Source organism: Dufourea novaeangliae, unplaced genomic scaffold (assembly GCF_001272555.1).
Source record: "Dufourea novaeangliae isolate 0120121106 unplaced genomic scaffold, ASM127255v1 scaffold670, whole genome shotgun sequence".
Classification (NCBI taxonomy): Eukaryota; Metazoa; Arthropoda; class Insecta; order Hymenoptera; family Halictidae; genus Dufourea; species Dufourea novaeangliae.
The window spans coordinates 1,161-25,493 of record NW_015374535.1 but is presented as its reverse complement, the minus strand read 5'-3'; the positions used below and the strand labels follow the sequence as shown (position 1 = coordinate 25,493).

Below are 24,333 nucleotides of genomic sequence, written 5' to 3'. Positions count from 1 at the left end.
AAGTCATATAAAAAAGCAGCTTATCATGAATGATTGCGTTCGCAAATAATGTTTAGGGGTCCAAACGGACTTAAGCATCGCTGCTGTACGACCATGAAAGACGTCTGCCTTCCGAGGGTTAACAGGAAAGGATAAAACAAATCATCTCGCCAGTAGGACTGGTTCTCTCGTACAAAATTTTAATAATAATTAGATACGGATCTGTAAAAGTTGATAATTACACTGCGAATATTTATGCACATTCCCAATATCACAGAGTACTTTATCAAGTACAGTAAATCTTCGATGAGTGTTCGAAGGTTCCTTGGCACTAACAAAGAGAAGTCCCCAGGTGTAACGCTGACTTTTTAACAGTAGGCATTTCGAATGGCTTCTAATCTCGAAATTCTCTATGTGGTGTACCTATCTCTATGGATACGCGATAATTTGATGCTATCATAAAATTGAGTATTAAAAAAAATAAGTTTTTTTTTTTTTAAAGAAAATGTGCAGTTTCGTTGACGCGTGTCAATAGAAATAGGGGTATAAGAAATGTCCGTAAACCTAGTGTTAATGAGGTTTATCACAGCGATGATGCTTGGAATTCTGAAGCTAATGATATTTGTTTCAGTCGCATATGGCCATTTGTTTATGAAATATTTAATGTTTAGGGCCAAGGAGCACTTACCTACGATTTACTGTATACTTAATAAAAGACATAGTTACTAAACCTAGCTATTAATTCAACTAGCCCTAGTAACAACCTGAGTAATGCATTGAAGCTACCCCCCGTACATATTATAACACTGAAGCGAAAATAAATGGCGTGGGCCGGCTCATCTTCCCGCGTCTATTACATAGATGTTTCCCGTATTGATTTTAATACGAAGTCCCTTATACATACCAAGCTGGTATGTACACGCACGCACTTGTTTCCATCAACTAATTTCAAACGTATTCCAGCTTAGAAGAGGGATTTTACGCGTGGCGTAAGATAATTCGAAAAGTGACGTCTTTCAGACCCCCTATTCTGCTACCAGACACTCTCCCGGTTGGTCTCTCGCGCAAGGGGAAACCCCTTTCCGTCCTGTGACATCGGGTGGAAGACAAGCGATGAAGGGGAACGGATGAGATCACTGTTGACTCGTTCGCGCGCGTTCAATCGCCTTCTTCGTGAATGTCAGAGGTGCGCAACGTGTATACAGGGTGTCCCACGCAAAAGGGCCAAGCCATAATGTTAAGGTGGTTCGACCCTGACTCTTGTTGGATTATTACTGCGTCAAAGCAAAAATGATTCTACATTCTAAGAAATCGGACTCTAGACTGTAGACAAAGATATTGGAAAGATTGCCAGATGTAACTGTAGTGGGCCTAAAGAGTCGAGACCCTCCGCAATTCAGGCAATGCTGTAAACAGTCCCTCGTGGACAGAAAAAGGTCACTCTTGTGAATTGATTCGTTTAGAGAAGACGTTCTTTCCGAGCCGTGTTAATAAAGACAAGAGTTGAAATATATCAGAGATACATTTTATTTAATAACCCATTTCCAATAACTCTCTAATCAATACGGCATCATATTAATAATTGGTATTAAACACCCCCTAATACATTTTAATAATGTATAAAAGTTATATCTATGAAATTCAATGACATTTCCATTGATCATTCTTCATTATATTATAAATAAAAAATATATTTTGGTTAGTCCTATGACTCCACGGTGCTCGTTTCTGGTACGTTTAGCAAACACAAAATAAGTAAAATATTTTTTAAATGTATTTGTATTTCGCGGGTATGACCCTACTTCAGCAACGTTGCGAAGTCCTCCACATAGTCCCAATAACCATCCAATAACCTATATATCCTGGACTTTATTGTGAAATATCTTCCTGGAATGTTCGGCATGGTACAAGATTTAGTTCATTATCAGAAACCTCAGAATTTATACTTTCAGTACCTAGTTTTTAGTTAGCATTTCTAGTTTTTGTGAATAGAAAAGGTTATACTTCCGGTAAGAAGTCGTAAGACTGCCATAAGAGCTGTGTTGAAAATTCAATTTTTGAAAAAGTTTTTCTAATTTATTTCATCGGTGACCGAGTCTCAAATTTTTTTTGTACGTGTATTTCGTTCTAACAAACAGTCTGTATGAATTTGATTTAATTCTCTAGTCTTTCGAATTTGGCACGAACCACCTTAAAGCGGTAGAAAATAGAAAAGAATTTCATTAAGAACAATTAAATGATTTCGAGTGATGCATGTCTTTTCCAAAAGTTGAGGCGTTTCAATGAATTCAAAGGTCACCTCTATTCTTTTAAATGGAACTATACATATTATACACCTTATTCGGTGCATTTTTCAATTCTCTACAACAAAGTGTTAAGGTACTTAAGTGAAAAAATGATTAGTTTACAAGATATTTCAACTTCAGTTTCTCAACATTGTATGGTATTTGGACCTACAGTAAATCCTCAATGAGTGTTCGAGAGCTTTTCAGCACTGAACATTCAATATTTCATAAACTAAAATTCTAAGCTCTATCATTGTGCTGAACCTCATTAAAAAGTCAGCGCTACACCTGGGGACCTCTCCTTGTCAGTGCCGAGGAGCCTTCGAACACTCATCGAGGATTTACTGTATGTAGGCTTGAATGTTTCTTCTCTCTGTCCTCACTCGCATTTACCAATCACTAATTTGACCCTTTCTGACTAATAATTTTTTGACATAAGTAGCTTAATACTTTTTTCTAAAGAATAAAAAAATACATCAAATGGTGTATAAAAAAATTTATACATCTATTTAAAAAAAATAAAGGTGTTATCTACTTTCAGAGAAGACGCATGCACTACGTGATGCATCATTCAAAACCATTTAATTGTTCCTAATGAAATTTTTTTCTATTTTCTACCGTTTTAACGCTATTACTTGGTCCAGTTGCATGGGACACCCTGTATTCTGTGCGGCTGCGAGTCGTGTAATCTGGTAAATATAAACATACCAGCAAAACACGGATGCTATCACCGCAAACTGAAAACGAATATAAAATCCTCGGTTGGCAATTAAATTTGCGACCTTCATATTCCTTCCAAAAGGATATTTTATTAAAATTCAACTACAGCCATAGCATAAATATGTAACTTTCTATTGGTCCTAACGTGACCGTGTATTCAAAATAATTACGAAAAAAATCCGCTACGCCTGGCTCTTCAACGCTCGTCCACAAATTTCACACAGAATACATAGTTGGAAAAATTGAAGAGTGATGCTGGGAACGCCTAATTCACCCTACTCCAAATGTTGATCCAAGCGATTACCACTTGTTCCGATCGCTACAACATTCGCTAGCTGGGAGAACGCTTTTCTAAGGTGGATGATGTCAAAACGCACCTTTCCCACGTACAGTAAATCCTTGATGTATGTTCGAAGGCTCCTTGCCACTGAACATTAAATATTTTATAAATTAATGGCCATATACAGCCAAAACAGATATCATTGGTTTCAGAATGCCAAGCTCTATCACTATGCTGAACTTCATTAAAAAGTCAGCGTTACACCTGGAGACCTCTGCTTCGTAGTGCCAAGGAGTCTTCAAACATTCATCGAGGATTTACTGCAGTTTGCTTGAAATCACCCCTGACTATTACCGCAGAAGGATGGAAAAATTACCAGAACAACGGCAAAAATTATCGTTTCGAATGGTGCTTACTTTCACTGACAATTGTTATTTGTTGACTTTTAATAAAATACTGTTTTGGAAGGAATTTGAAGGTCGCGAATTTAATTGCCAACCTAATACTTAACAGTCTGTCGACGAAGGTGGAACAAGTCTGAACTGTATGTTCTGTCTTTCTCATAAAACATCTCTTTGGGTCAAGGAGGAATAATATTAGGAGAAAAACTCAAAGAAATTTGGATTCTTTGGTTTGGCTGGTAATTCCAGGTTAGGAGGACTGTGATGAGCTGCAATGCGGACATTTTTAGTACGAAATTCGTGTGAATAGAGCTTTGTTTTATCTTTGATTCGATGTAATTTTTCTTTCACTAAGAAAAAGAAATCGTCATGTCCAATAAACGGGTTATTCCTCGCGAATTCGAACATTATTTGGAGTAACAATTCGGATTTTGTTGTACCTTGGATATGTTATAGTCTTTAGTGGTATATAAACGTATCTCGAAAGAGGTTTGAAAATTTGTTAAGTGGTTAATTTTACGGCTGTTTGAAGTACCGTGTCAACGTTTTTTTCAATAAATTATAACTGTTGAATTAAGAGACTGCTCAAAATGAACTTTGTGGGTGCTTATAGTAGAAACATAAGAGAACCTAATAAAAATTATTTCAGTTCAGAAAAGTATTTTTTAAACATTTATTTTGTAATTGTTTTAAAAAAATGCAATTTTATAATAATAGAACCCAATTCAAACGTTTGGGAGAAAATGAGGATGCATTCCTATTTACTCTGTTTATCGACAAATTTGAAAAAATATGGACATTATCAAATTGGGCATATGTAAATTAATTCAAGTCAACGCTACGCCGAGCCGGTGTGACTGAACACAGTGTTAACCCTCTATAGTCCGAATTTTTGTCGTGACTATAAAGAAATTCATGTAACGTGAAACCAATAAATATTTAACCTCGAAATATAAATTAATAATGAAGTTACAATTTTTGAAGATTTTATTATAGCTCTGATATCTCGAGCTAGAATTGATAATCGGTTCCAGGAATCTTATCGGTTACCGAAGAGAGGTTATAGAACACGATGTGTACACCACATAACAGCAAAAAATTAAATTAGACCAAAAAAATATCGATATATCGTTACGTGACTTTAAAGTCAATTAATTTTCATATGGCTAATTTTAAATGTCCATATTTTTAAAATTGTGTCCATAAAGAGGACAAATAAGACTATAACCTCCTTTTTTTTTTTAATTTTTCAATTGGGTCCTACTATTATAAAATCTCATTTCTTCAAAACAATTACAAAATAAATGGTTAAGAAATATTATTTTTTAACTGAAATAATTTTGACTAGGTACTCTCTCTTATATTCACACGATAAGCACCCACAAAACTCATTCTGATCAGTTTGTCAGTTCAACAGTTGCAATTTATTAAAAAAAGATTGACACTATATTTCAGACATCTGTGGAATCAATAATTTAAAAAATCTTTCGAGTTACTTTTACATATCACTAAAGACTATAACATATCCAAATGTCAACAAAATCAGAAATGTTACTCCAAAAAGTGTCAGATTTCGCGTAGAAAGACCCTGCACCGATTGAATTTTCATCCCTCCCGTTATCCCCGATTTGCGCACCACTGGTTTTACACAGATATTGTGGCCCTCCCGACATCTCCCATCTAACTGGAGACTGACGCGGCTGCACTGTGCTTCCATTGGTCAACCCCAGGCAGTGTCTTAAACTACCGGGGCTTTCAATTGCACGCTGCAAACGAATACACGATCCGTGATGGCGCGGACTCGTGTGAACACGTTGTAATGTACATATCTGAAAGAAACTCCATCCTAGAAGGGATCGATTTTATATGGACTACGGAATAACCAGCCAGATCAAGCGTAACCCGTTCACACGCTATTAAAAATATCCGCAGAAGCAATCCGCCATGAACAATCGTGTACTTATTGACAGTGACTGATACGATCGACGCGTAATGATCTGCCTATTAAATCCGATGAATCCAAAAGACGCCGCTTAAGTTGAAATGATCCTGGGGGAAGCAGCAATTACATGGAGATACACGGACGTCACGGGGGCCATATCATACACGTAGTAAGCAGAGCGTAGAGAACATTTAATTTTTTCCCGTGATACTTTCCTAACCTCTTTCATCCTCTGTGTCTGACACACAGCGTCAAAGCGCAACGGGACGTGATTTTCGTGCGAATTTTCGTTTTATATAGTAAGTACTGAAATACATTTATTCGGACGATTCTCACGTGCTTCACTTTTCCTTTGACCACCGATCCACTGAGTAGGTCGTGTGTACATCTGCACGATATGCTAGCTAAAAAGCAGAGACTGGAACAGGAGCGTGAGAAGGAGCATGAGGGTGGGGGGGGGGTCAGAGAAGCGATACATAGCGCCGCGTACGGGCCACTCCATATACGAACTTGTGTATATATATCTCAAAGTCTATCTAGATTCCAACGTTTCTCCCAGTTCTCTTTCCGTTCTTCCCGTTTCAGTCGTCTTCGTGGGAAGAGACCTCGCCTGCATCGAGCCCGCTCGCCGTTTTTCGCCCTCTCTTTTGCTCGAACGCGTATGTACAAACGTAAATACATATTCCATCTCTCTTTTTTCATCCGCTACCTTCCTGGTCTCTTTCTTGATCTCGCCGGTCGAATGAGAAAGCTATTTGCGGAAGATATGGGTCGGCCACCCCGGAATGGCAAGGCAGGCTGCTGCTGCTGCTCGGGACCAGACTCCTTTTTTCTTCTCGATGCTATCCCGTCTCCTAGCAAAGGCGTGTATGTATACCTTTATGAAACGGTTTACGCCGTACAAACGATGAGCAGCGGCTGGGGGTCTATTACATCGTTCAACCGGCGGACGTCCTAGCGCCACCACACCGCGCCCCGGCTCTTTTTATAGCCCCCTAATCGTTCACGTTTTGTTAAGCGAACTAGACAGTCCCCAAGGTAGTAAAATAACAAGAAACTGACTTAAACCGCTTAGACGATGCGATACGAGTGTCTGCGAAATGGCGAGAATATTTATACCCTCTACTCGCGTAGTTTTGTCAAGCAAGCTAAACCTAAGGTAAATGTCCCAATTAGCTACCCTGTAAGAATTGAGTGCACATTCTAACATTTGCGGTAATGAAACTGTCCGTTTTTTATAATAAAATTGCTCGAATGTGATAATTATAATAAATATATAGTAGGGTGCTCGTGTACCAATTTTTTACGCCTGATTCCCTCTCGTCTGGTAATCCCACCGTCTGCGTTCTGTGTGATCAAAACACATTTTTAAGGAACATTTATCAGCATATTGTACAATTATTGTTCATTAAGAATAGGGTTTGATACAGTTTTGTATTTGCAAACCTACATACAATTCCCCGCAAAATTGTAGCCGATTACTTTTATAACTAACTGTAAAAGGTAAGCCTAAAGTTAATCCCAAAATTAGCTGCCAAATCAACAATTTTACGAATTTTAATATAAACTAAACGGCATTTTATTCAGAAAGGATAGTACTTTCGAAAAATATAATTTAAAAAATCGATTTTTTGTCTGCCTAGTCCCCTTAAATCCTTAACAGCGAGTTCAATAATATAGCAACGTTCATACAAATCCGTTTCTTAACCGAAAATTCAACTCTCACGCGTATGCTTACTTCCTTTGTTTATACGTATGAACGCTATTTTCGGTTATTATTGATTCGGTCAAAAAATCGTATCGTCTCAACTTTACAGCCGTAAAGAAATAAAATTATAGAACGGGAGCCAATGAACTTTTTTCTTACGTCATTTGATTACAGCTGAAAATTTGTGAAGCTTTAGTTAACTTACAAGGAAAGTTCGGTAACCCGGAAATTTCGATTTTTTTTAAACATCTGTTGGTTTGTAGGGGACCCCAAGAGAAGTATAGCGCAATTTTTGTTTTTGGCCCAATTTCAGGTCTTCAGGGTGAAAACGTCCCTTGAAGGTAGATAGGTGTTTCTATATTTCCCTGTATATCTTTAAAACCATCGTAGATATAAAAAAATGGTTAGAATAAAAATTGAATGGTTTTTTATGCTCTATACAACGATGCAATTAAATTAATAAAAGTGGGGGGTGATGTTTTTATTTAAACAAAGAATTTTTATCAATTTAATTGCATCGTTTTATAGACCATAAAAAACCATTCAATTTTTATTATAACCGTTTTTTTATATCTACGATAGTTGTAAAGATATACAGGGAAATATGGAAACACCAATCTACCTTCAAGGGATGTTTTCACCCCGAAGAACTGAAATTGGGCCAAAGAAAAAATTGCGCTATACTTCTCTTGAGGTCCCCTACAAACTAACAGATGTTTAAAAAAAATCGGAATTTTCGGGTTACCGAACTTCCCTTGTTAGTCAGAAATGAGAAAATCGTAGTCTGCCAGCTTGAACACGCTGCGTTTGACGACATTATAGTGTCAAAGTTGTAAAAAAATTACAATACCTTTTCGTCATTTGATTACGGCTGAAACTTATTTTGTTATTAGTTTAAGTACTCAAAAGTGATAAAACATTTGTCTGGCTGCCCACCCACGCTGCTAAAGTTGTTTGGCAAAGGGTTAAAATTGTCAAAAAGTCACAATACGCTTCAAGCCATTTGATTATGGCTGAAACTTATTTTGATAATATTAAATAACAGAAAAAATATAGAAATTCTTGACTGGCTAAGCATAGACGTAGTAACTTTAGCAGCGTGGGTGAGCAGCCAGACAAATGTTTTATGACATTTTAGTACTTAAACTATAACCAAAGTAAGTTTCAGCCGTAATCAAATGACGAAAGGGTATTGTAATTTTTTTACAACTTTGACACTATAATGTCGCCAAACGCAGCGTGTCCAAGCTGTCAGACTACGATTTTCTCATTTCTGACTAAATTAACTGAAGCCTCACAAATTTTCAGCCGTAATCAAATGACGTAAGAAAAAAGGTCACTGGCTCCAGGACGATAACAAGGAGCTAACCGAAATCGTTTAGATAGATGCAATACCAGTGCACGTGAAAAGTGAGAATATTTATCTAATCTCTTTTAATTGCTCGATTTGTTGAACGTAAGGTGGAGTTTTGATATGCTCCGTTTCCTCCAGAGCGGGTTACCTTGGAAACTAAGCACGGGTACTCAGAATTCTTTGTTTACCTCCGATCCGACATGAGGGACAGCGAAAAGGAGAAAACATTCCGGCCGGTTTCTTTTCTGGCTAGGCTACACACACCGAATGTTGCTCTTCTTATTGTTAAATGAATGGAACACAATGTACAAAAGACCTACGATATTTCAAGGGGGTGATTCCCAATGTGCATCGGGCAGATAGGCGGAATAACGAGCAAGGAAGAATCACGAGGCTACTTGACGCTAATTGCGCGGGGACGCTTATCGTTGCATTTACTCGTGGATCAGACTATTGGGCTGTATGTATATGCATCACAAACACCAACGCCTCGAGTGGCCTGACTAATGATCGTAGAAAAAAAAAGAGGAAGGAATAACGAACTCTGATAAAGTCTCTTACATTTATATCCCGGTAATGTGTATATATGTATATACATACCAGTAAATACTAAGAATATTCGTCTTACATAAAAGTTTCGTGGCGCCACCAGCGTTGCATTCAAAAATTCAAGTTGTTACCTTGAATCCCCCGATACAGACATTGCGGCAGAATGTGTACTTCTTTTTTTTTTTTGTATTCGTTATCCGGTCGGCGATACTAGAACCTCGTTAATTTGCATAAAATGTGCAGGGTAAGTCGAACACGCCATGGATGTGCGAAGTGCCGTAATGGAACACGGAGTCACTTGGAACTTCCGAGACAAGAGATATGTATATCGCTCGAGTCATCGAGGCGCGTGTGGGTGATGAAAAGATCAATGTACGAAACTCTCCAGACGCCCACTTTGACGGTTAATAGCGAATATTGACGGCTCGAGTTGCATTTACCCGATGATTTCGAATTTTAATAGAACGTTCGAAGAGTGCGTTGAATTCTTTCCAATGTATCAAAAATATTAACTGAAATTTTTCGATTTACATTTTGAAACATTTGTTGCAACAACTGTGGGGAATCGTTTGGAATTAACGGGTGTTAAACCCTTGCCTTACAAGATCGAGTCAAACACGTGATAACAATTTCACACTGAATTCAGTAAACATATATATTATTCGTTTTCTTTGAGTCGATACGAAATACTGTTTCACTGGTATTAACATTTAAGGTTCAGAATAAATTTAATACTTGCTATAAGAATAAAATTCTTTCTATATCTGGGAAAATATTAACGATAAAGTCATTCTTGAGAGGGAAGTCATAAAAAAAATCGTACGGCAAAGGGTTAATCTTGCAAAGTGGATTCTTCCACTCAGTTATAATCTTTGTTACCAATATATTTCCTATTAATAACGTTCATTCATATTTGACCATTAAGCCATTAAAAACTACCAATTTGGATATGTCTGAGAATACATAAACGAGACGAAAAATTTTTTAAATAAAAGTTATTTAACTGTTGGATATAAATCCACCGTAAACTGTCTTAACCCTTTCGTTTCCACCGTTGTCATATGGCTACGTACTCTAAATTGCGAAATAAAACGTTAATACGTATGTATCATATATTTTTTCATGTTCGTGAATATATAACAGGTTCTCTAATTTTATATAGCATGGCAAAAATTTGAATGTGCATTTGAATAGCTTATTGGTAAAATAAGATACTAATGGTCCTTTGTCTCTTTCATTTGATGTAACTCAAGTTTTGAGCATTCTTACAAATACAATAGAAACTCACAAAGCTCCAATTTGTTTCAAATATTTAAAGAGGATTTAGTGATCAAAGGTACGAAAAATTGGATTTTGTTATATACAGTAACATTATAATAGGTATTATTATATACAACTGTGATTAAAGTAAAAGTGTTGTCAATCGGCAACGAATGAAGAAAGACCCATAAGATGGTTTCAAAATGTTAAAATGTTTTTGTAAATCATTTATATGTTATGTAATATACACTAAAATATACCAAAATATTTCTTTAGTAATTTTTAAATAACTTAAGAATGAAAAGGTTAATACAGCCCGTCGAACTAATTGAGAATCAAAATGATTTCCTCACAGAACGACCATTATTAAAAAAACATTCGTTTTACATTCCTAGTACCGGAAACACGTAAAATAGTCATTTCTAGGTAGTCTACCCCGTGCAAACTAATACTAAATACTAAAAAAGACTAAAGAAATGTTTAACGAAGTCTCTATTTGAAACCAGATAAAACTCACAAAGAGTAAAGAAATGTTCGTTTCGAATCTACATTCGGTTCATGGTTCATAAATAATGTATATTTGAATAAATAACCACAATTTGATAAACACGAACGAAACACGAGAAATATCAAAAAAGTTGATAGGAATTCGCGGCTAATCTCGCGAGCGTCGTTAAAAAAATCTTGTTCCCGGTCGAGGATTGTCGAGCAAAACGAAAAACCGCGGAGCAGCAGATGTTAGATGGAAATATCACGAACGATTTTTCGTTAGTTGAAAGTCGACTGCCTGTGGTATGTTGGCGCAAATAAAATCGGACCCTAAATAGCACGTCTGGCGAGGGGTTAAAACACCCGTTGGAAATAAAAAAAAAAAAAGACGCTGCACACGCGTGGTCGTTCTGCATAACGGCATGTGTGGTGCCCCCGTGTGTGCCCCTGCCCCTACCCCTCTGTAAACACGTATAACTTTATGGACAGAGAAACATTTGTACAAATGTCGAATGGCAGATTCGCCTCGAACGAACATGTACCCTGTATCTAACCCTACAGCGAACCACAGGCGGTCAATAATGCTGATCCAACAATTCTGACTCGACCACACTGACAGTACACCCAATTCTAATTTTACACGGTAGATAAGGTTAATGTCCCTATTTTTAATCATGTAAGAGTTCTGCTATCGTAAAAATGGATTATTATTGTTTATTTATGCAACAATTTACAAAAAAAAGTTTTGATATAAACCTTGAACCTCCCTTTATAATTAAATTTAAATAAAAGTATTTTTTAAAACTTCTAATAAAAAAAACTATTTCTGCTTAGCGAAAATGAAAATGTTCGCATTTCTGCTCACGAGCGTGTCCCTGTTTCTACTCAGCAAAAATGGAAGTGCCATAACCAAAATTTTGACGAACAATATTAAATATTCTGCACATTTTTTTTGGTAAAAATGCAGCGTCCACGTGTAACTCACGATCGCAACGGAACCGCTCAAATCACGTTTCTTTACGACGGACACACTTATTAAATTTATTTCTATTAAAATGCTGTCATCTATTGAATAGAGAGCTGTAGCATTTTGTACGGAAATACTGAACTAGTAATTGCAATAATTTATTGTATAACCAATTTATTAATTGACTTTTTACATCAAGAAAAAAATATACGTACTGAGCAGAAATGGGGATGTGATTAGAAATAGGGACATTGACTTTTCCGGTTTGAACGTTCCGGAAGAATGTGTGTAAAAAAAAATTCGTGTAGGAAAGTAGGTACACTGTATCTATAGAAAAATAGAAGATTCGCTCCAGATCTAAAAAATTAGCAAAAATAATAGTATAAATCATATGCAAATTTATGTTAGAATCTTATCATTTTTAACGTGTTTTCATTTCTCATTTTATGAAGATTGCACATGTATCTAAAAATGTATTATATAATGTAAATTATCGCTTGAAAAGAAAACAAAACATCTTGGTCATAGTCTTCTTGCTCCATTGGTGAAATTCTTTCTGTGATCTCTTGAACATAATTAGCACTAGTTTCTTATAGTGCTGATGTTTCAGTGGTATTAAGTATTAAGAGCGAATTCAGTTATTCATCCTTGTGTACGTGTTTTGATTGCATTTAATGCCTTCATGTTCATCAATTCGAATCATTCAATTCAATACGTCGTCAATGATTTCAGATCATGTTAGAACATCCCAGTTCGTTCCTCAATAGGAGCATATTTGACAAAAGGACAAAGGAAATTTTTTTTCTTAGAATTTGGGTCGATCGTGTAAAAAGAGAATGTAATTTTTTTTCTAATTCGTGTTAAATCAAAATTATGTACAAAAAGTTCGTGTAAAAACAGAATTGGGCCTACCTTCATCATCTTTGAGTATCATTGTTACTAGGCTATAGACGTGTATGCAAATACAAATGTTTATTGTTCAATTTACCAAATAGAAATTCATTTAGTTGCTTCAATTGAATATAATCTGTATACTCTGTACATATATGTTTAACCGCAAGGCGAACACCACATATGGGTATTTACTCCATCAACCATTTCCATGGTATGAGCGCGTACATATGTTCAACGAATAATTACACGTTTATGACAAGTCAATAATTTTGTTCGGGTATGTGGAACACGAAAAGAAATTCTTCGACTGCGACTGTCATGGCAGAGTGAATGAGTGACGTTCACAGTAAGCGTGCGGTTTCCGAGTACTGTTTATTGTTTATTAAATAAAATCAGGCTCCAGATAAAATAAAAGCTTATAAAACTTCGTCAAGCTTTACTATACAATTATTGTATACTGTCTTCCAGGCAAACGTTTATGCTATAGAGGCATAATATTCTTTGTTCAATTATTATTGTAAGTATTTCGAGTCTGTACTTACAATACCGTAGCGAACAAGAAAATTAACCTTTCCGATTTTTTTTATTTTTATTATTTCTTAACGTTAACTTAAAACCTTAATGTACTGAATTCTATACAGCTCTTTATTATCTGTCAGAATATATATTAAAAACATATTAAAGTTGACGATAAAAAGTAATAAAAATAAAACATCGAAAAAATAGTAACTTTTTTATCCGCTACTGTATGTGCTTTCAATAAATCACAGCGTATGTGTATGATTTAGTAGCAATTTATGTTTGTACTTTTTTGTAAATTTATTTAACCAAAAAAAAAAGTATATAAATTTGTTTCCTCTACCGTAAGTTATATCACGTGAATGTCAACAAAATTTCATTAATCACGATTAAATATAGAATTTTATCGAGTTTCGCATATACAGATTTATTATACATGCATGGACATCCACAGTATAGTAATTACTACCAGTATCGCCGGCACTCCACGATCAGTGTTGGAAGATAAAAAAAATCCGGATCAGCGTCAGTACTCGGTGACCGTTCATCGCTATAGCCCACATATGTTCAGTATTACATACAGTAAATATTTATTAATACCTCGGTGGAATTAGTAAACCAGTAGTATTTATAAATATTGACATTATTAACCGATGTCTGCTTAAAGATTCAGACAAGAACCTTCACGAACGATCCTCGAAATATTGAAACGGAGACCATTAAAATTATTACCGAGAACAGATTTTAAAATTAGTCGGAACGCCTCGGAAGTTTCAAGAAGTTACAGATTCTCTGAATAGCCACCGCCGCTGGAGGACCGTTATTCGAATTTAAAAACCGAGTCTAATTATTTAATTGAATTTAATTGAGGCATGTGCATGTCTGCGGTTCGAACGATGGAGAGTCAGTGACATCTGCTTGAAACAGAAAACCGTGGTAGGAACATTCGAGTAATGAGACAGATTTTAAGCATTTACGGCATTTCTTATTCTGCAAATTATACAACAACAGAAAAGCTTCCAAAAATTTTCATGATATAATATTTCATTATTAATACAAACAAACTTGATGCTGTCAACATTTTTATCAAAGTACTGAAAAATAAAATCGAAATATTTCCCTCGAATTTTATTACAGAAGTAATCATGTACCAACTATTGACGTATACAATTTTATATGTATCTAATCATTCACTCCTTTCAATTACTAATGGCCCATTTAGTAGTTACCCAATTAGTAATAAAACTTATTTTGATAGTTTCATCATTAATTTTATCAAACGTATAATACTTTTATTTCATTATTTTCGTCAGAAGCAAAATTTTTATCGTAGGAAAATGAAAATAATGCTATAATTAACCGAGTGATATTATTTCTGCCTTCAGTGCAATATTAATGCAAACACAGTAACGGTGCTTGTAGTAAATTCAATGCAGCGTAGCGTAAAAAACGGAAATCTCCCTGTTCGGTCGCTTAACAACATTCCCTGAGGCGGCATATCTTAATTCTGCTATACCGTATTACACTACAATTTCAATGCGCAATCAGCAACATAATACTACGATCAGTTAACTATTCGGGAACTCTATCACTGGAGCGTTTTTTGCAGCGGTACATTCAAAACTAGACCCAGAAGATGAAATGATAAACGTCTTACCTTTCTTTCGTAGTCTAAGTTCGGCACAGCCAGCCAAGGTAACTCGGCCACATGTGCACGGAAACTTTCCTCGAAGTCGAGAACGTCGGCTACGTTACTCCATAGAACCACGTGCACGACCTCGAACTTTTTTCTCCTTTCTCTCTCCTTGCCAGGATTCTCGGCATCCCGGTCGTTCTTCGTGCGCGACGAGTTGACACTCGCGTAGAGATCGAGCAGCTGACGCGTGAAGTCGTCGCAGGTAGCACCGGGGTTAATGAAACTAAAATACACACCGATCACTTCAGAAATCGGTCGACCGTCCTCGTCGACGAGCGAACCACTTGCATCGCATGGCTTCGTGTCCTGTTGATTAACCTGACTGCACCGCGACAGTTGTTTACCGAACAATCTGTGCTGCCAACAGACCGGCTTCGCGGTGGCCGCAGGTAACTTTTTCGTTACGTTTTCCGAGGCAGATAATGCCTGCTCGCTGTAACACGCGGCCATCGCACGTAATAATTAGACCGCTTCATTCACCGGCGACACGCACCGACCGTAACCCACGTTCTTCACAACCGGCTCGACTCGAACTCGTCGCTTCTGGTCGCCGTCAACGGTGACTGATTCACGTTTCGCTGACTCGCAAGCTGCGACCAATCGAGGACCGTTCAATCCGTTCGAAGCCGACCGCATCCGAATCACGCCGAGCAAAACGCGCTCTTTCTCCGTGCAAGCACGTTGAAGGTGGAGCGTTATTCGAATGTTTTTATTCGGATGAATATCTAGTTGAATAATGATTGTCTGTATAGCCAGTATAAACAATTTTGTTAAAAACAATTGCACCATTATGTATCTCGAAAACTTTTCGTTATTGTCCTTGGTAATGTTAATCGTTGATGTAAAACGGTAATATCGATTAGCACTTATATTGATTTGTTGCTGGTGAATTACGAATAATAAATCACAATTTATTCGAGTAATACCAGAGATATATATTCGCGGTTAACAATCAAGTTTTGTTCGAATGAAATCATTGTTTGTTATTTACGAACAAATTCTAAGGTTTTGTTTGCTGTTTGAAGTAAACGTTTTTCAACACTGAAACACGTTAAAAATACCATCACTTTGGTGAAATTAAAACAATTAAAAATCTCAAACTGATACATCACGTACTATCTACAGTTGATTAATTGAAATAATATTGAAATATTGCGCAATACACTAAATTATTTGAATAAGTAAAATAATTTTACGTAAATGAAATGAATTGCCGCCTAAATTACGAATTGATTGCTAAATGTACCGTGCCTAAATCAGGCGCTGTGAACCGACCATTGAACAGGATGATGTAAGAACGGGCTTTCATTTTGACTGGTGTCCACTGGTGTCACAAGTCTGCTAAATATAGTTGATAATGTCATAGACATATATAATAGACTGCGCGGTCTTATGGTAGGGATGAAGCGCATAGACATATATGTATAATAGACTGCGCGGTCTTATGATAGGGATGAAGCGAGACCGAAGGACAGAAGTACCGATGGAGTCATTCCTCTCTCGCTCGCACATCGCAGAGGGAGGGGAGAAAGCGACTGGAGGGCGATGAGGAGAAGGAATGCTGCACTTATTCTTCTCTTTTCTACTCTAATTATTGTTCTCTTTTTCTAGTGCTGACTTCATCCCTACCATAAAACCGCGCAGTCTATTTGTTATATGTGTCTATGATCGATACTCACTTCATTCGATACAGTTACTTTTGTTCAATACCTACTTGGTATCGTAACCTTACGTATCAATACCAAAAGTATTCGGTATCGAAACAACAGTATTGTGTAATATACTCGTATTTACTTGTATCGATTCATCTCTACCCATGAGTAGGGTTGAATCGATACCTCCAAGGTATCGATACTTTTACTCATTGCTATATAGTTTTGTATGAAGGTATCGATACTTCCTCGGTATCGAAATAAAAGTATCGATACCTACTTGTATCGAATTATATTGTATTTTCCTAACCTTAATAATACGCAACACAAAAATTGTTTATACCTTGAGAGAAAATAAAATACAATAATATACTTTATATATTTATTTGAATATTTAATATAAAACTTATAAACAAACAGATGTATAAACTATATACAATATACGTAATATATCATAAACATAATAAACAAACATGTATGTAGGTATTAATTATCACATATTATTTGTACAAACATACTGAGTGTCAGAAATATTCTGTAAATATTCAACTTGGGGCATAAGATCTGCGACGCAAGGCGGTCCTAAAAATATCTAGACAAACCAATCCAGTCCATCTTTCTAAGTATATTGTAAAAATAAACCAAGTAAAATATAGAATATATAACAAGACAATGATGTTGTACTTAGAAAAATGGAAAAGGCCCTCATTTTTCGCGCCAGCACGCTAAGGGTCATGGATCCGTCGCCTAACACCACAACCGAACCCAGCGCCCAATCAGGGCGGTCTGGGGTCTGGGACGCGGTAGGGTTCCGCGTCTGGGTTTGCGGGTACCCGACATATCGGGGTCGGTCGGCCAGATCGGCCGGGATCCCGATAGTATAAATCGTATCGGGATCCCGACAGATGTCGGGTCTCGTAAGATCTTCTTGTAAAATAAGGCAATCTTTGTTTAGAAATGCTTAAGCAAATGCTTAAGGCGCGACTATGAATTCCGGCAATGGACCTGAAGGAAGGACGTTGCATAGTTCTGCTGGGCAGGCCGAAAGACGGAAGGGAGATCGGCTTTCGGCCGCCATGAGAGGGACTACTGGTGGTGTCCTCTACAGCCAAGTATAATTATTAAAAGTGGCGTCCTTCATGGCGTTCTTTGTAATGATACTGGTGACGCTATTGTGTGAACACCGACTAGTCGGTGGTGTGAAAGCATTGGAATACGCGAATTTTTCATTTTATACGTAACACGTGTCGTAAATGTCGTATACTGAAATGAAAATACATACGAGGTGTTTGTAACCTATAAAACGTTCTTTGTACAGGTTAATGCATTTACGACACGGTGTAAAATACGTACCCACCTTTGTGTATATTATTGTAGTTCTAAGTAAAATAGTAAAAATATTATATTTGAAAGTGAAAAATTGTTATAAAAATGTAAATTATTAGTAGCCGGTAATCGATTTCGAAAATGCCGAAGTGCATTATGCAACATATTAAGCACAAATGATCAAATTTAAACGTTCTGCGAGAAATTGGTACGGCATAGATAGCGCTGGGCAGTGTAGGGCGGCAATCAGTGGCCCACGGCTCTGCACGGCTCCCCTCAGTTCTTCCAACCACCCGTCAATAAGTGTACTTTACGCAGCGTCCTTCAGGTCCAATAATTCGGAACAGCCTCTTATACGATTATAAATTACGAATTCATAATTCGTGATGAGTTTTATTGTCCAGCATCATTGCAAGGGAGATTAATAAACAATTCGTCATCTACATACAGTCTTTTTATTATAAATTATGTTATTTGTGTTTTTTAAACACCCTACACCACCATTTGCGGATAATTAATGAAACATTAATTAAGTATGCAGGTATAAATATGGATATACCATAATAAGAGTTTTACACCAATAAAAAGACATTTTATTAACAATTACGTAGATAAATGTATGTTTTATGCGATGTATGAACTTCTAGTATTCATACTTTTTGTTAATTAATGATTAATAATCCAACAATTTACAATCTTTTCAGGTGATTACAATAAATATAATTGTAACCATTAGAATAGATACATCGTCGTAATTTTTGTCTGTCTTTAATTTTCAATAATTTTTCTGAGATTTGTGTAATGTACAATGTTTTTTTAAACTAGAAATGTAAAAATGTCTCATGTTGTCTCGTATAGAGGGGGGTATTGTGTGGTGTAAATATGTAGTTTCTGTTTGTATAAAATTGTAGGGGCGATTTCAAGGTCAACTTAATTTTTTTTAAGTGGAATACTATATATCTTTATTCGTAATAAGATGGTCTTTGTATAGTGAGTACAACAGTGTGCCACATTACAACTTTTTCATATTTTTAATGGTCTATAAAATATTCTGAAATTTCCAGTTAAAAAAAAAACTGTAAATGGTTAGAAATGTTTTATACAGTATTTTTATGACATTTTGAATACTATAATGTGTAAATAAACTCTATAAGTGCATCAACACAGTTTATAAATAGAATCACATGTTCTAGTATAAACAATATATAAAAAAAAAGTAAGGCTGATCACCAATTAAAAAAATATTAATTTGTACTGATTACCTTGTAATTATTTCTAACATTTCTTTAATATCAACTATCTTTTCTCTCGGTTTACCCAATCTTTTTCCTCTCTCACACTCTACTTTATCAATTTTTTCCCAATCATTATATGATACTGAATGTATACCTTTCTTATTCAGAATTCTGTATAAATCTACTGATCCCGGTTTATTTTCTGTAAATGATAGCTCTTTACTCATCAATCCACCAACGTGAAATGCATTTGTCATTGTTGATAATATAACACCTACAGGACCCGTTGCAACCCAACCTGTAGCATAAAGATTATCTGCAATTTTGCCGGTCGAATTTTTGATACGGCCAAGTTCAGTATCAAATGGTACTGATGAATCTATCTGAACAGATTTGTAGCCAATGCTACGCAACGCCAAGCCACATGGAATCTCTTCAAACGACTCAGTAGGTATTGCAGTTTGTTTAAGTAAATTACTCCCTTGAAGTTTATTTATTGATAGTTTGATGCCAGTAACACTATTGGAACCTAAAAATTCTACTGGACTTCTTAAAAATATTGGATGCAGCTCTTTGACACTGGACTTTGTATTTGTACTTGTTTCGTTTAACGACTTCAGCATAAGTTCAGTCAATCTTTTCCGAGGCCTTGCTAAGGTGTCAACAATAGGTTTTATACCTTCAAAATCAACTGAACGCCAATAAGTTGTACAACCTTCCAACTTTATTATTTCGCGTAGTTCAGCAATTGTAAATGCAGCTTGTAATGGTCCTCTCCTTCCTATTAATGAAACTTTGCGTACTTTACTTTGTGACAATTGTTCTAATGCAAATGATGTTATATCAGTATTCTAAAACAATAAAATTTTAGCTACATTGGGAAAGTATACTTGAAAAACTATTTATTGAGGTTTATTTTACCTTTAATTTGTCTATTGGTGTTAATAAAATTCTTGCAATGTCTATGGCGACATTACCTTGCCCTAGTATAACTGCTTCTTCTACATCTAAGTTAACTTTTATATTGCTATCTGCTGGTACTCCATTGTACCAACCGACGAAGCGTCGTCCTGATATTACATTATTCAAATTTTCTCCAGCTATATGAAATTCTTTATCCTCTTCTGCACCATATGCCTGTAATAACATATGAAATATAATACTTTAAAGTTGAATGAAAGTAAATACATTCTGATTATGCATACCAACAGAACTGTATGATAAATTTCTTGTAATTGTTTTATGGTAACATCCTTTCCTACGTTAACGTTTCCTATAAATTGAAAGCGTGGATTAGATGCTATTTTCTCAAAAGTGTGAATAACGTTTTTCACTTCTGGATGATCTGGAGCTACACCAAAACGTACCAATCCAAATGGTACTGGTAATTTTTCTAATACATCCACATGTATATCACTGGAATTCTGCAACAAATCATTGTGTTATAATGGCACAGTGTCAATATTGAGTTTTTTACATACCTTCAGTAAATGTTGTGCAGCATAAAAACCTGCTGGTCCCGCACCAACAATACAAATTTTGGGTACAATTCGTTTGGTTGAAAATAAACGAACATACTCCCTACATGTACCAATTTTCATGATACTAATTCGTATTGACCTACGAAGGTATATTGTAAATTAAAATTACCATTTAACTGCTGCTTGAATAAAAAGAACAGAAAATTTATAAAAAGAAGGCAGCCAAGAACTGTTATTTTTAGAACAGTACTACGATAATAAATGTACAAGAAGAAGATACACCATTTAGAAATGTATAATCATCATTTATTATATCAAAAGTATTGGTACAACTTTGGCTGTTTACATGTTGGAAAACATATATGTAACTTTTCGTTACATATTGTATGTAACCTTTTTGGTTAAATATTTCCTTTTACTGTATTACTAACATAATGAATATATGATTTAATAACCCAGTGATTAATATCCACTATTGTATTGAATAGATCACACTCTAGAAAAAGAAGAAATATTGTAGAAAATATGGTACTACAAACATATATTATGTCTTACCATATAGAAATGGTGGAGAAATTATTTGTATAACAGCATTTCCTGTTTCTTGAATGCTAGAAGAAACAGCTTTAACGTCCATTAAATATTTTAGTACTTTCATATTGTAATTATAATGTTCTAATATAATTTTTGCACCAGTTTTGTTACAAAGATTTAGTTTAAGTGATTCAAAAGTACACCTCATGACATAAAGGAGTCCAACATTCAAATAAGATAATAATGAGTAACCAGTTAAAACTAAAGTGTCTCCAATATCAAGGTTTTGCACTGCATCATAAATTTTATTAATTATTTTGTGACTATCATGATCATCAGTATACTGAAAAATTAAAAGTTTATGTCCCGACTGATTAAGAACTTCTTTTAATTGGTTTATATTTTCTGTTGATGGAAATTGTATATTGTGTCCCATGTTAACAAGAATGTCATCAGTGCTGTTTTGCATTTTTAGGACGTTGTCATTGCAGAATCCTGAGCTACGTATTCTACGAAATAGTTTTCCTGAAGTAATTTGTAAATCTTCTGGCAATTCAATAGAGTCGAACTATAAAAAGAATTTTTTTAATGTGTACTGTAACAAGACTTTAAGTTCAAGTAAACAATAGCTTACTTGTATAGGTTTATCAGATTGCGTATGAATTTCTATTTTAGTGGAGTCATTAAAGAAAGCTTTTAACTGATCCCATGGCGCTAAATGTTTTCGCTCACAACGGTCATTATAAGACTCTTGTATTGGCCTTTGACATGTATTAACACTACGACATCCTTTTAATTTTACATTTCCAACAATTTCTCCTGATGTTAATACTCTTAAATTATAATATGTAATATATTTATCAGCAACCATATGCTGAATTTGTTTTATGTCACGCAACTTCTTAGTATTATCCGAATGAAATGTAATAATATTATTTTGTATAGCTGTAATTTGTCGAGACTTAAAGAATTCGCTGCACTCTATAATTTTTTCTATAAATGCAGATGGAATATCATTCTTATTGAACATTGCTTTCTCAGGGCTACATTCATAGTATTGTCTAAGTTTCTCTGAGTAAGGTAAGAAAAATGATGGTCCCTTAAAATGTGTGCATACTATATAAGTTTCGGAATTTCCTTCTTTACTTGTAGCTGGCTTTACCATGCTAACTTCATTAAAACAGCAACATAGGAGATAAATTAGACATACTGAATGGCATTCAAAAATAGTGAAAACCTTTAATAAAAAACTACCCCCAGTATGTAGTAGATGTAGAGCAGCTACAGTTTCACAGAAATGTAAATGTGCTACCACATTTTCTTGTTCCCCTGGAACATCTGTACAATCTATACTGCCATCGGCAGTAACTAAAAATATGTCATTGTGTGGCTCTGAGAATCTTATCAGTTCATCCAAATTTTTTAAATTCATAATGTTTCCAGTGCCATCTGCTCCAAAATACCAATGACTTAATGTATGCCTTATAAATCTGTCATCAGTGCACATTAAAGATAATGGATTACCATCATAATATGGGTTTAATGTTGTAGCAATCCAATCCCATTGAATATTAGGTTCGTTTATTTTTAACCAATGATTTAAAGATGTAATGAAAGCTCCAGGTGCTTCACATAAATGGATAGACTTAAAATGTTTATTGTTATTGTTAATATGACTTATTGGTACTAAAGGAAAAGATGACACTATTTCATAAAATTTGCACCATGCCTGAGTTAACAATTCTGGTTGAATCTCTCTTTTTAGACGTGGCATGACATCTTTTGCAATGTTTCTTAATTTTGTATGTGAATGCCATTCGGTAAGATTATAAATATTTAAGAAACTCTTTACATCATTCAACTTGTTCTTCAATGCTTGTAACTGATCAACCAACCATATCGGATCATTGAACATTTTTTGTGGTTCAGGTAATGAATAACATTTACCGTCATTGATTAAGAAACGCTTGTTAAATGGATTATTTTCATGTTCATTTTTAGTCAATTTTTTAAAATGTGATGAATTCTTAGGTGTAAATGCTCCCTGTTTTTCATTGAAGTCGTCTACATCAGTTTTCATTGTGTTCTTTAAATTATTTGTTCCTTTATGCCTGCACGAATAAAGGAAGTCTTATGGAGTGCGTTAAAGTAATTTTAGATTTGAAAATTATATTTTTTTCTCATAATTTTCGAACAGAAAGTACAAAAGTACTGATATTAAAGTTGAGAATACTGTATTAAGTTCTATTTCTGTTATTAGAATTATTTGTTGATTTTACAAGGTTATAGTTCTCATATAATTGCCTTGGCTGAGACCTTCTTTCTTATTTACACAGTTATATCTCACCTTTTTGCATAACAGGGATAAATTGAATATTTCGAGTTTTACTGCACAAATACAACAGAAACCTTATTTTCTTCTACAATCCAAATTCCTATTTATAATTGTTTATAATACAGAATAAAATATATGATGAAATATATGGAATTACAGTTGGTAACACTGGTGCAGCGATTAAAAAGCGATATTCATCACCCGCTATGAGAGTTCTCCTTTGAGTTTGAGATACTCTATGATTAGTTTCATCCATAGACATATACAAGACTGCGCAGTCTTATGGTAGAGATGAGGTTGGCCGTGAGTGAGAGGATAATACATGGAGTAACAGACTTCTCTTTTTAATGGGGCTGTTGGGGGGGAATTCGCCTATGGCTGTGTGGAGGCATTCCTTCGTGATGAAAGGGTTTCATCCATCCATGTGCATCCATGGACTACGTGGATCTAAAGGACAGTGCGTTGTTCTGCGGGGGTATGCCATAGAACACCGAGGTATAGGGATGAATCGATACAAGTAAATATGAGTTGTTGCGGTCCCCGCTCATATCACGTAGCGGTATATGTCATAAGCTTTACAGGCGCGAAGTTTGAATCGAATAACACATGTAATAGGAAAGGAGGGTAAAGGTGAAGTTGACACTGATTTGAAGAAGTGTGAAATCTGTTAGAGATCCTTTTAATAAATGGATTTCAAGATTATAAAATAATCAATATTCACTTAGAA

At 35.4% G+C, this 24,333-nt stretch overlaps 2 protein-coding genes across 2 annotated transcripts; both read right to left on the bottom strand.

Annotated features, from left to right (window-relative positions):
* Positions 1 to 16,299: 16,299 nt before the first annotated feature.
* LOC107193156 (NADPH:adrenodoxin oxidoreductase, mitochondrial) lies at positions 16,300 to 20,860 on the bottom strand. The gene is made up of 5 exons (XM_015582555.1): positions 20,738 to 20,860; positions 20,462 to 20,680; positions 20,178 to 20,393; positions 19,284 to 20,107; positions 16,300 to 16,381 (listed from the first exon to the last, which is right to left on the bottom strand). The coding sequence occupies exons 1-5, from the start codon at positions 20,855 to 20,857 to the stop codon at positions 16,300 to 16,302; spliced, it is 1,461 nt and encodes a 486-aa protein (XP_015438041.1). The 5' UTR covers positions 20,858 to 20,860.
* A 215-nt stretch (positions 20,861 to 21,075) lies between these two features.
* LOC107193155 (cap-specific mRNA (nucleoside-2'-O-)-methyltransferase 2-like) lies at positions 21,076 to 23,351 on the bottom strand. Its single transcript, XM_015582554.1, has 3 exons — positions 21,906 to 23,351; positions 21,293 to 21,839; positions 21,076 to 21,233 (listed from the first exon to the last, which is right to left on the bottom strand). The coding sequence occupies exons 1-3, from the start codon at positions 23,349 to 23,351 to the stop codon at positions 21,139 to 21,141; spliced, it is 2,088 nt and encodes a 695-aa protein (XP_015438040.1). The 3' UTR covers positions 21,076 to 21,138.
* Between the last annotated feature and the right edge of the window lie 982 nt (positions 23,352 to 24,333).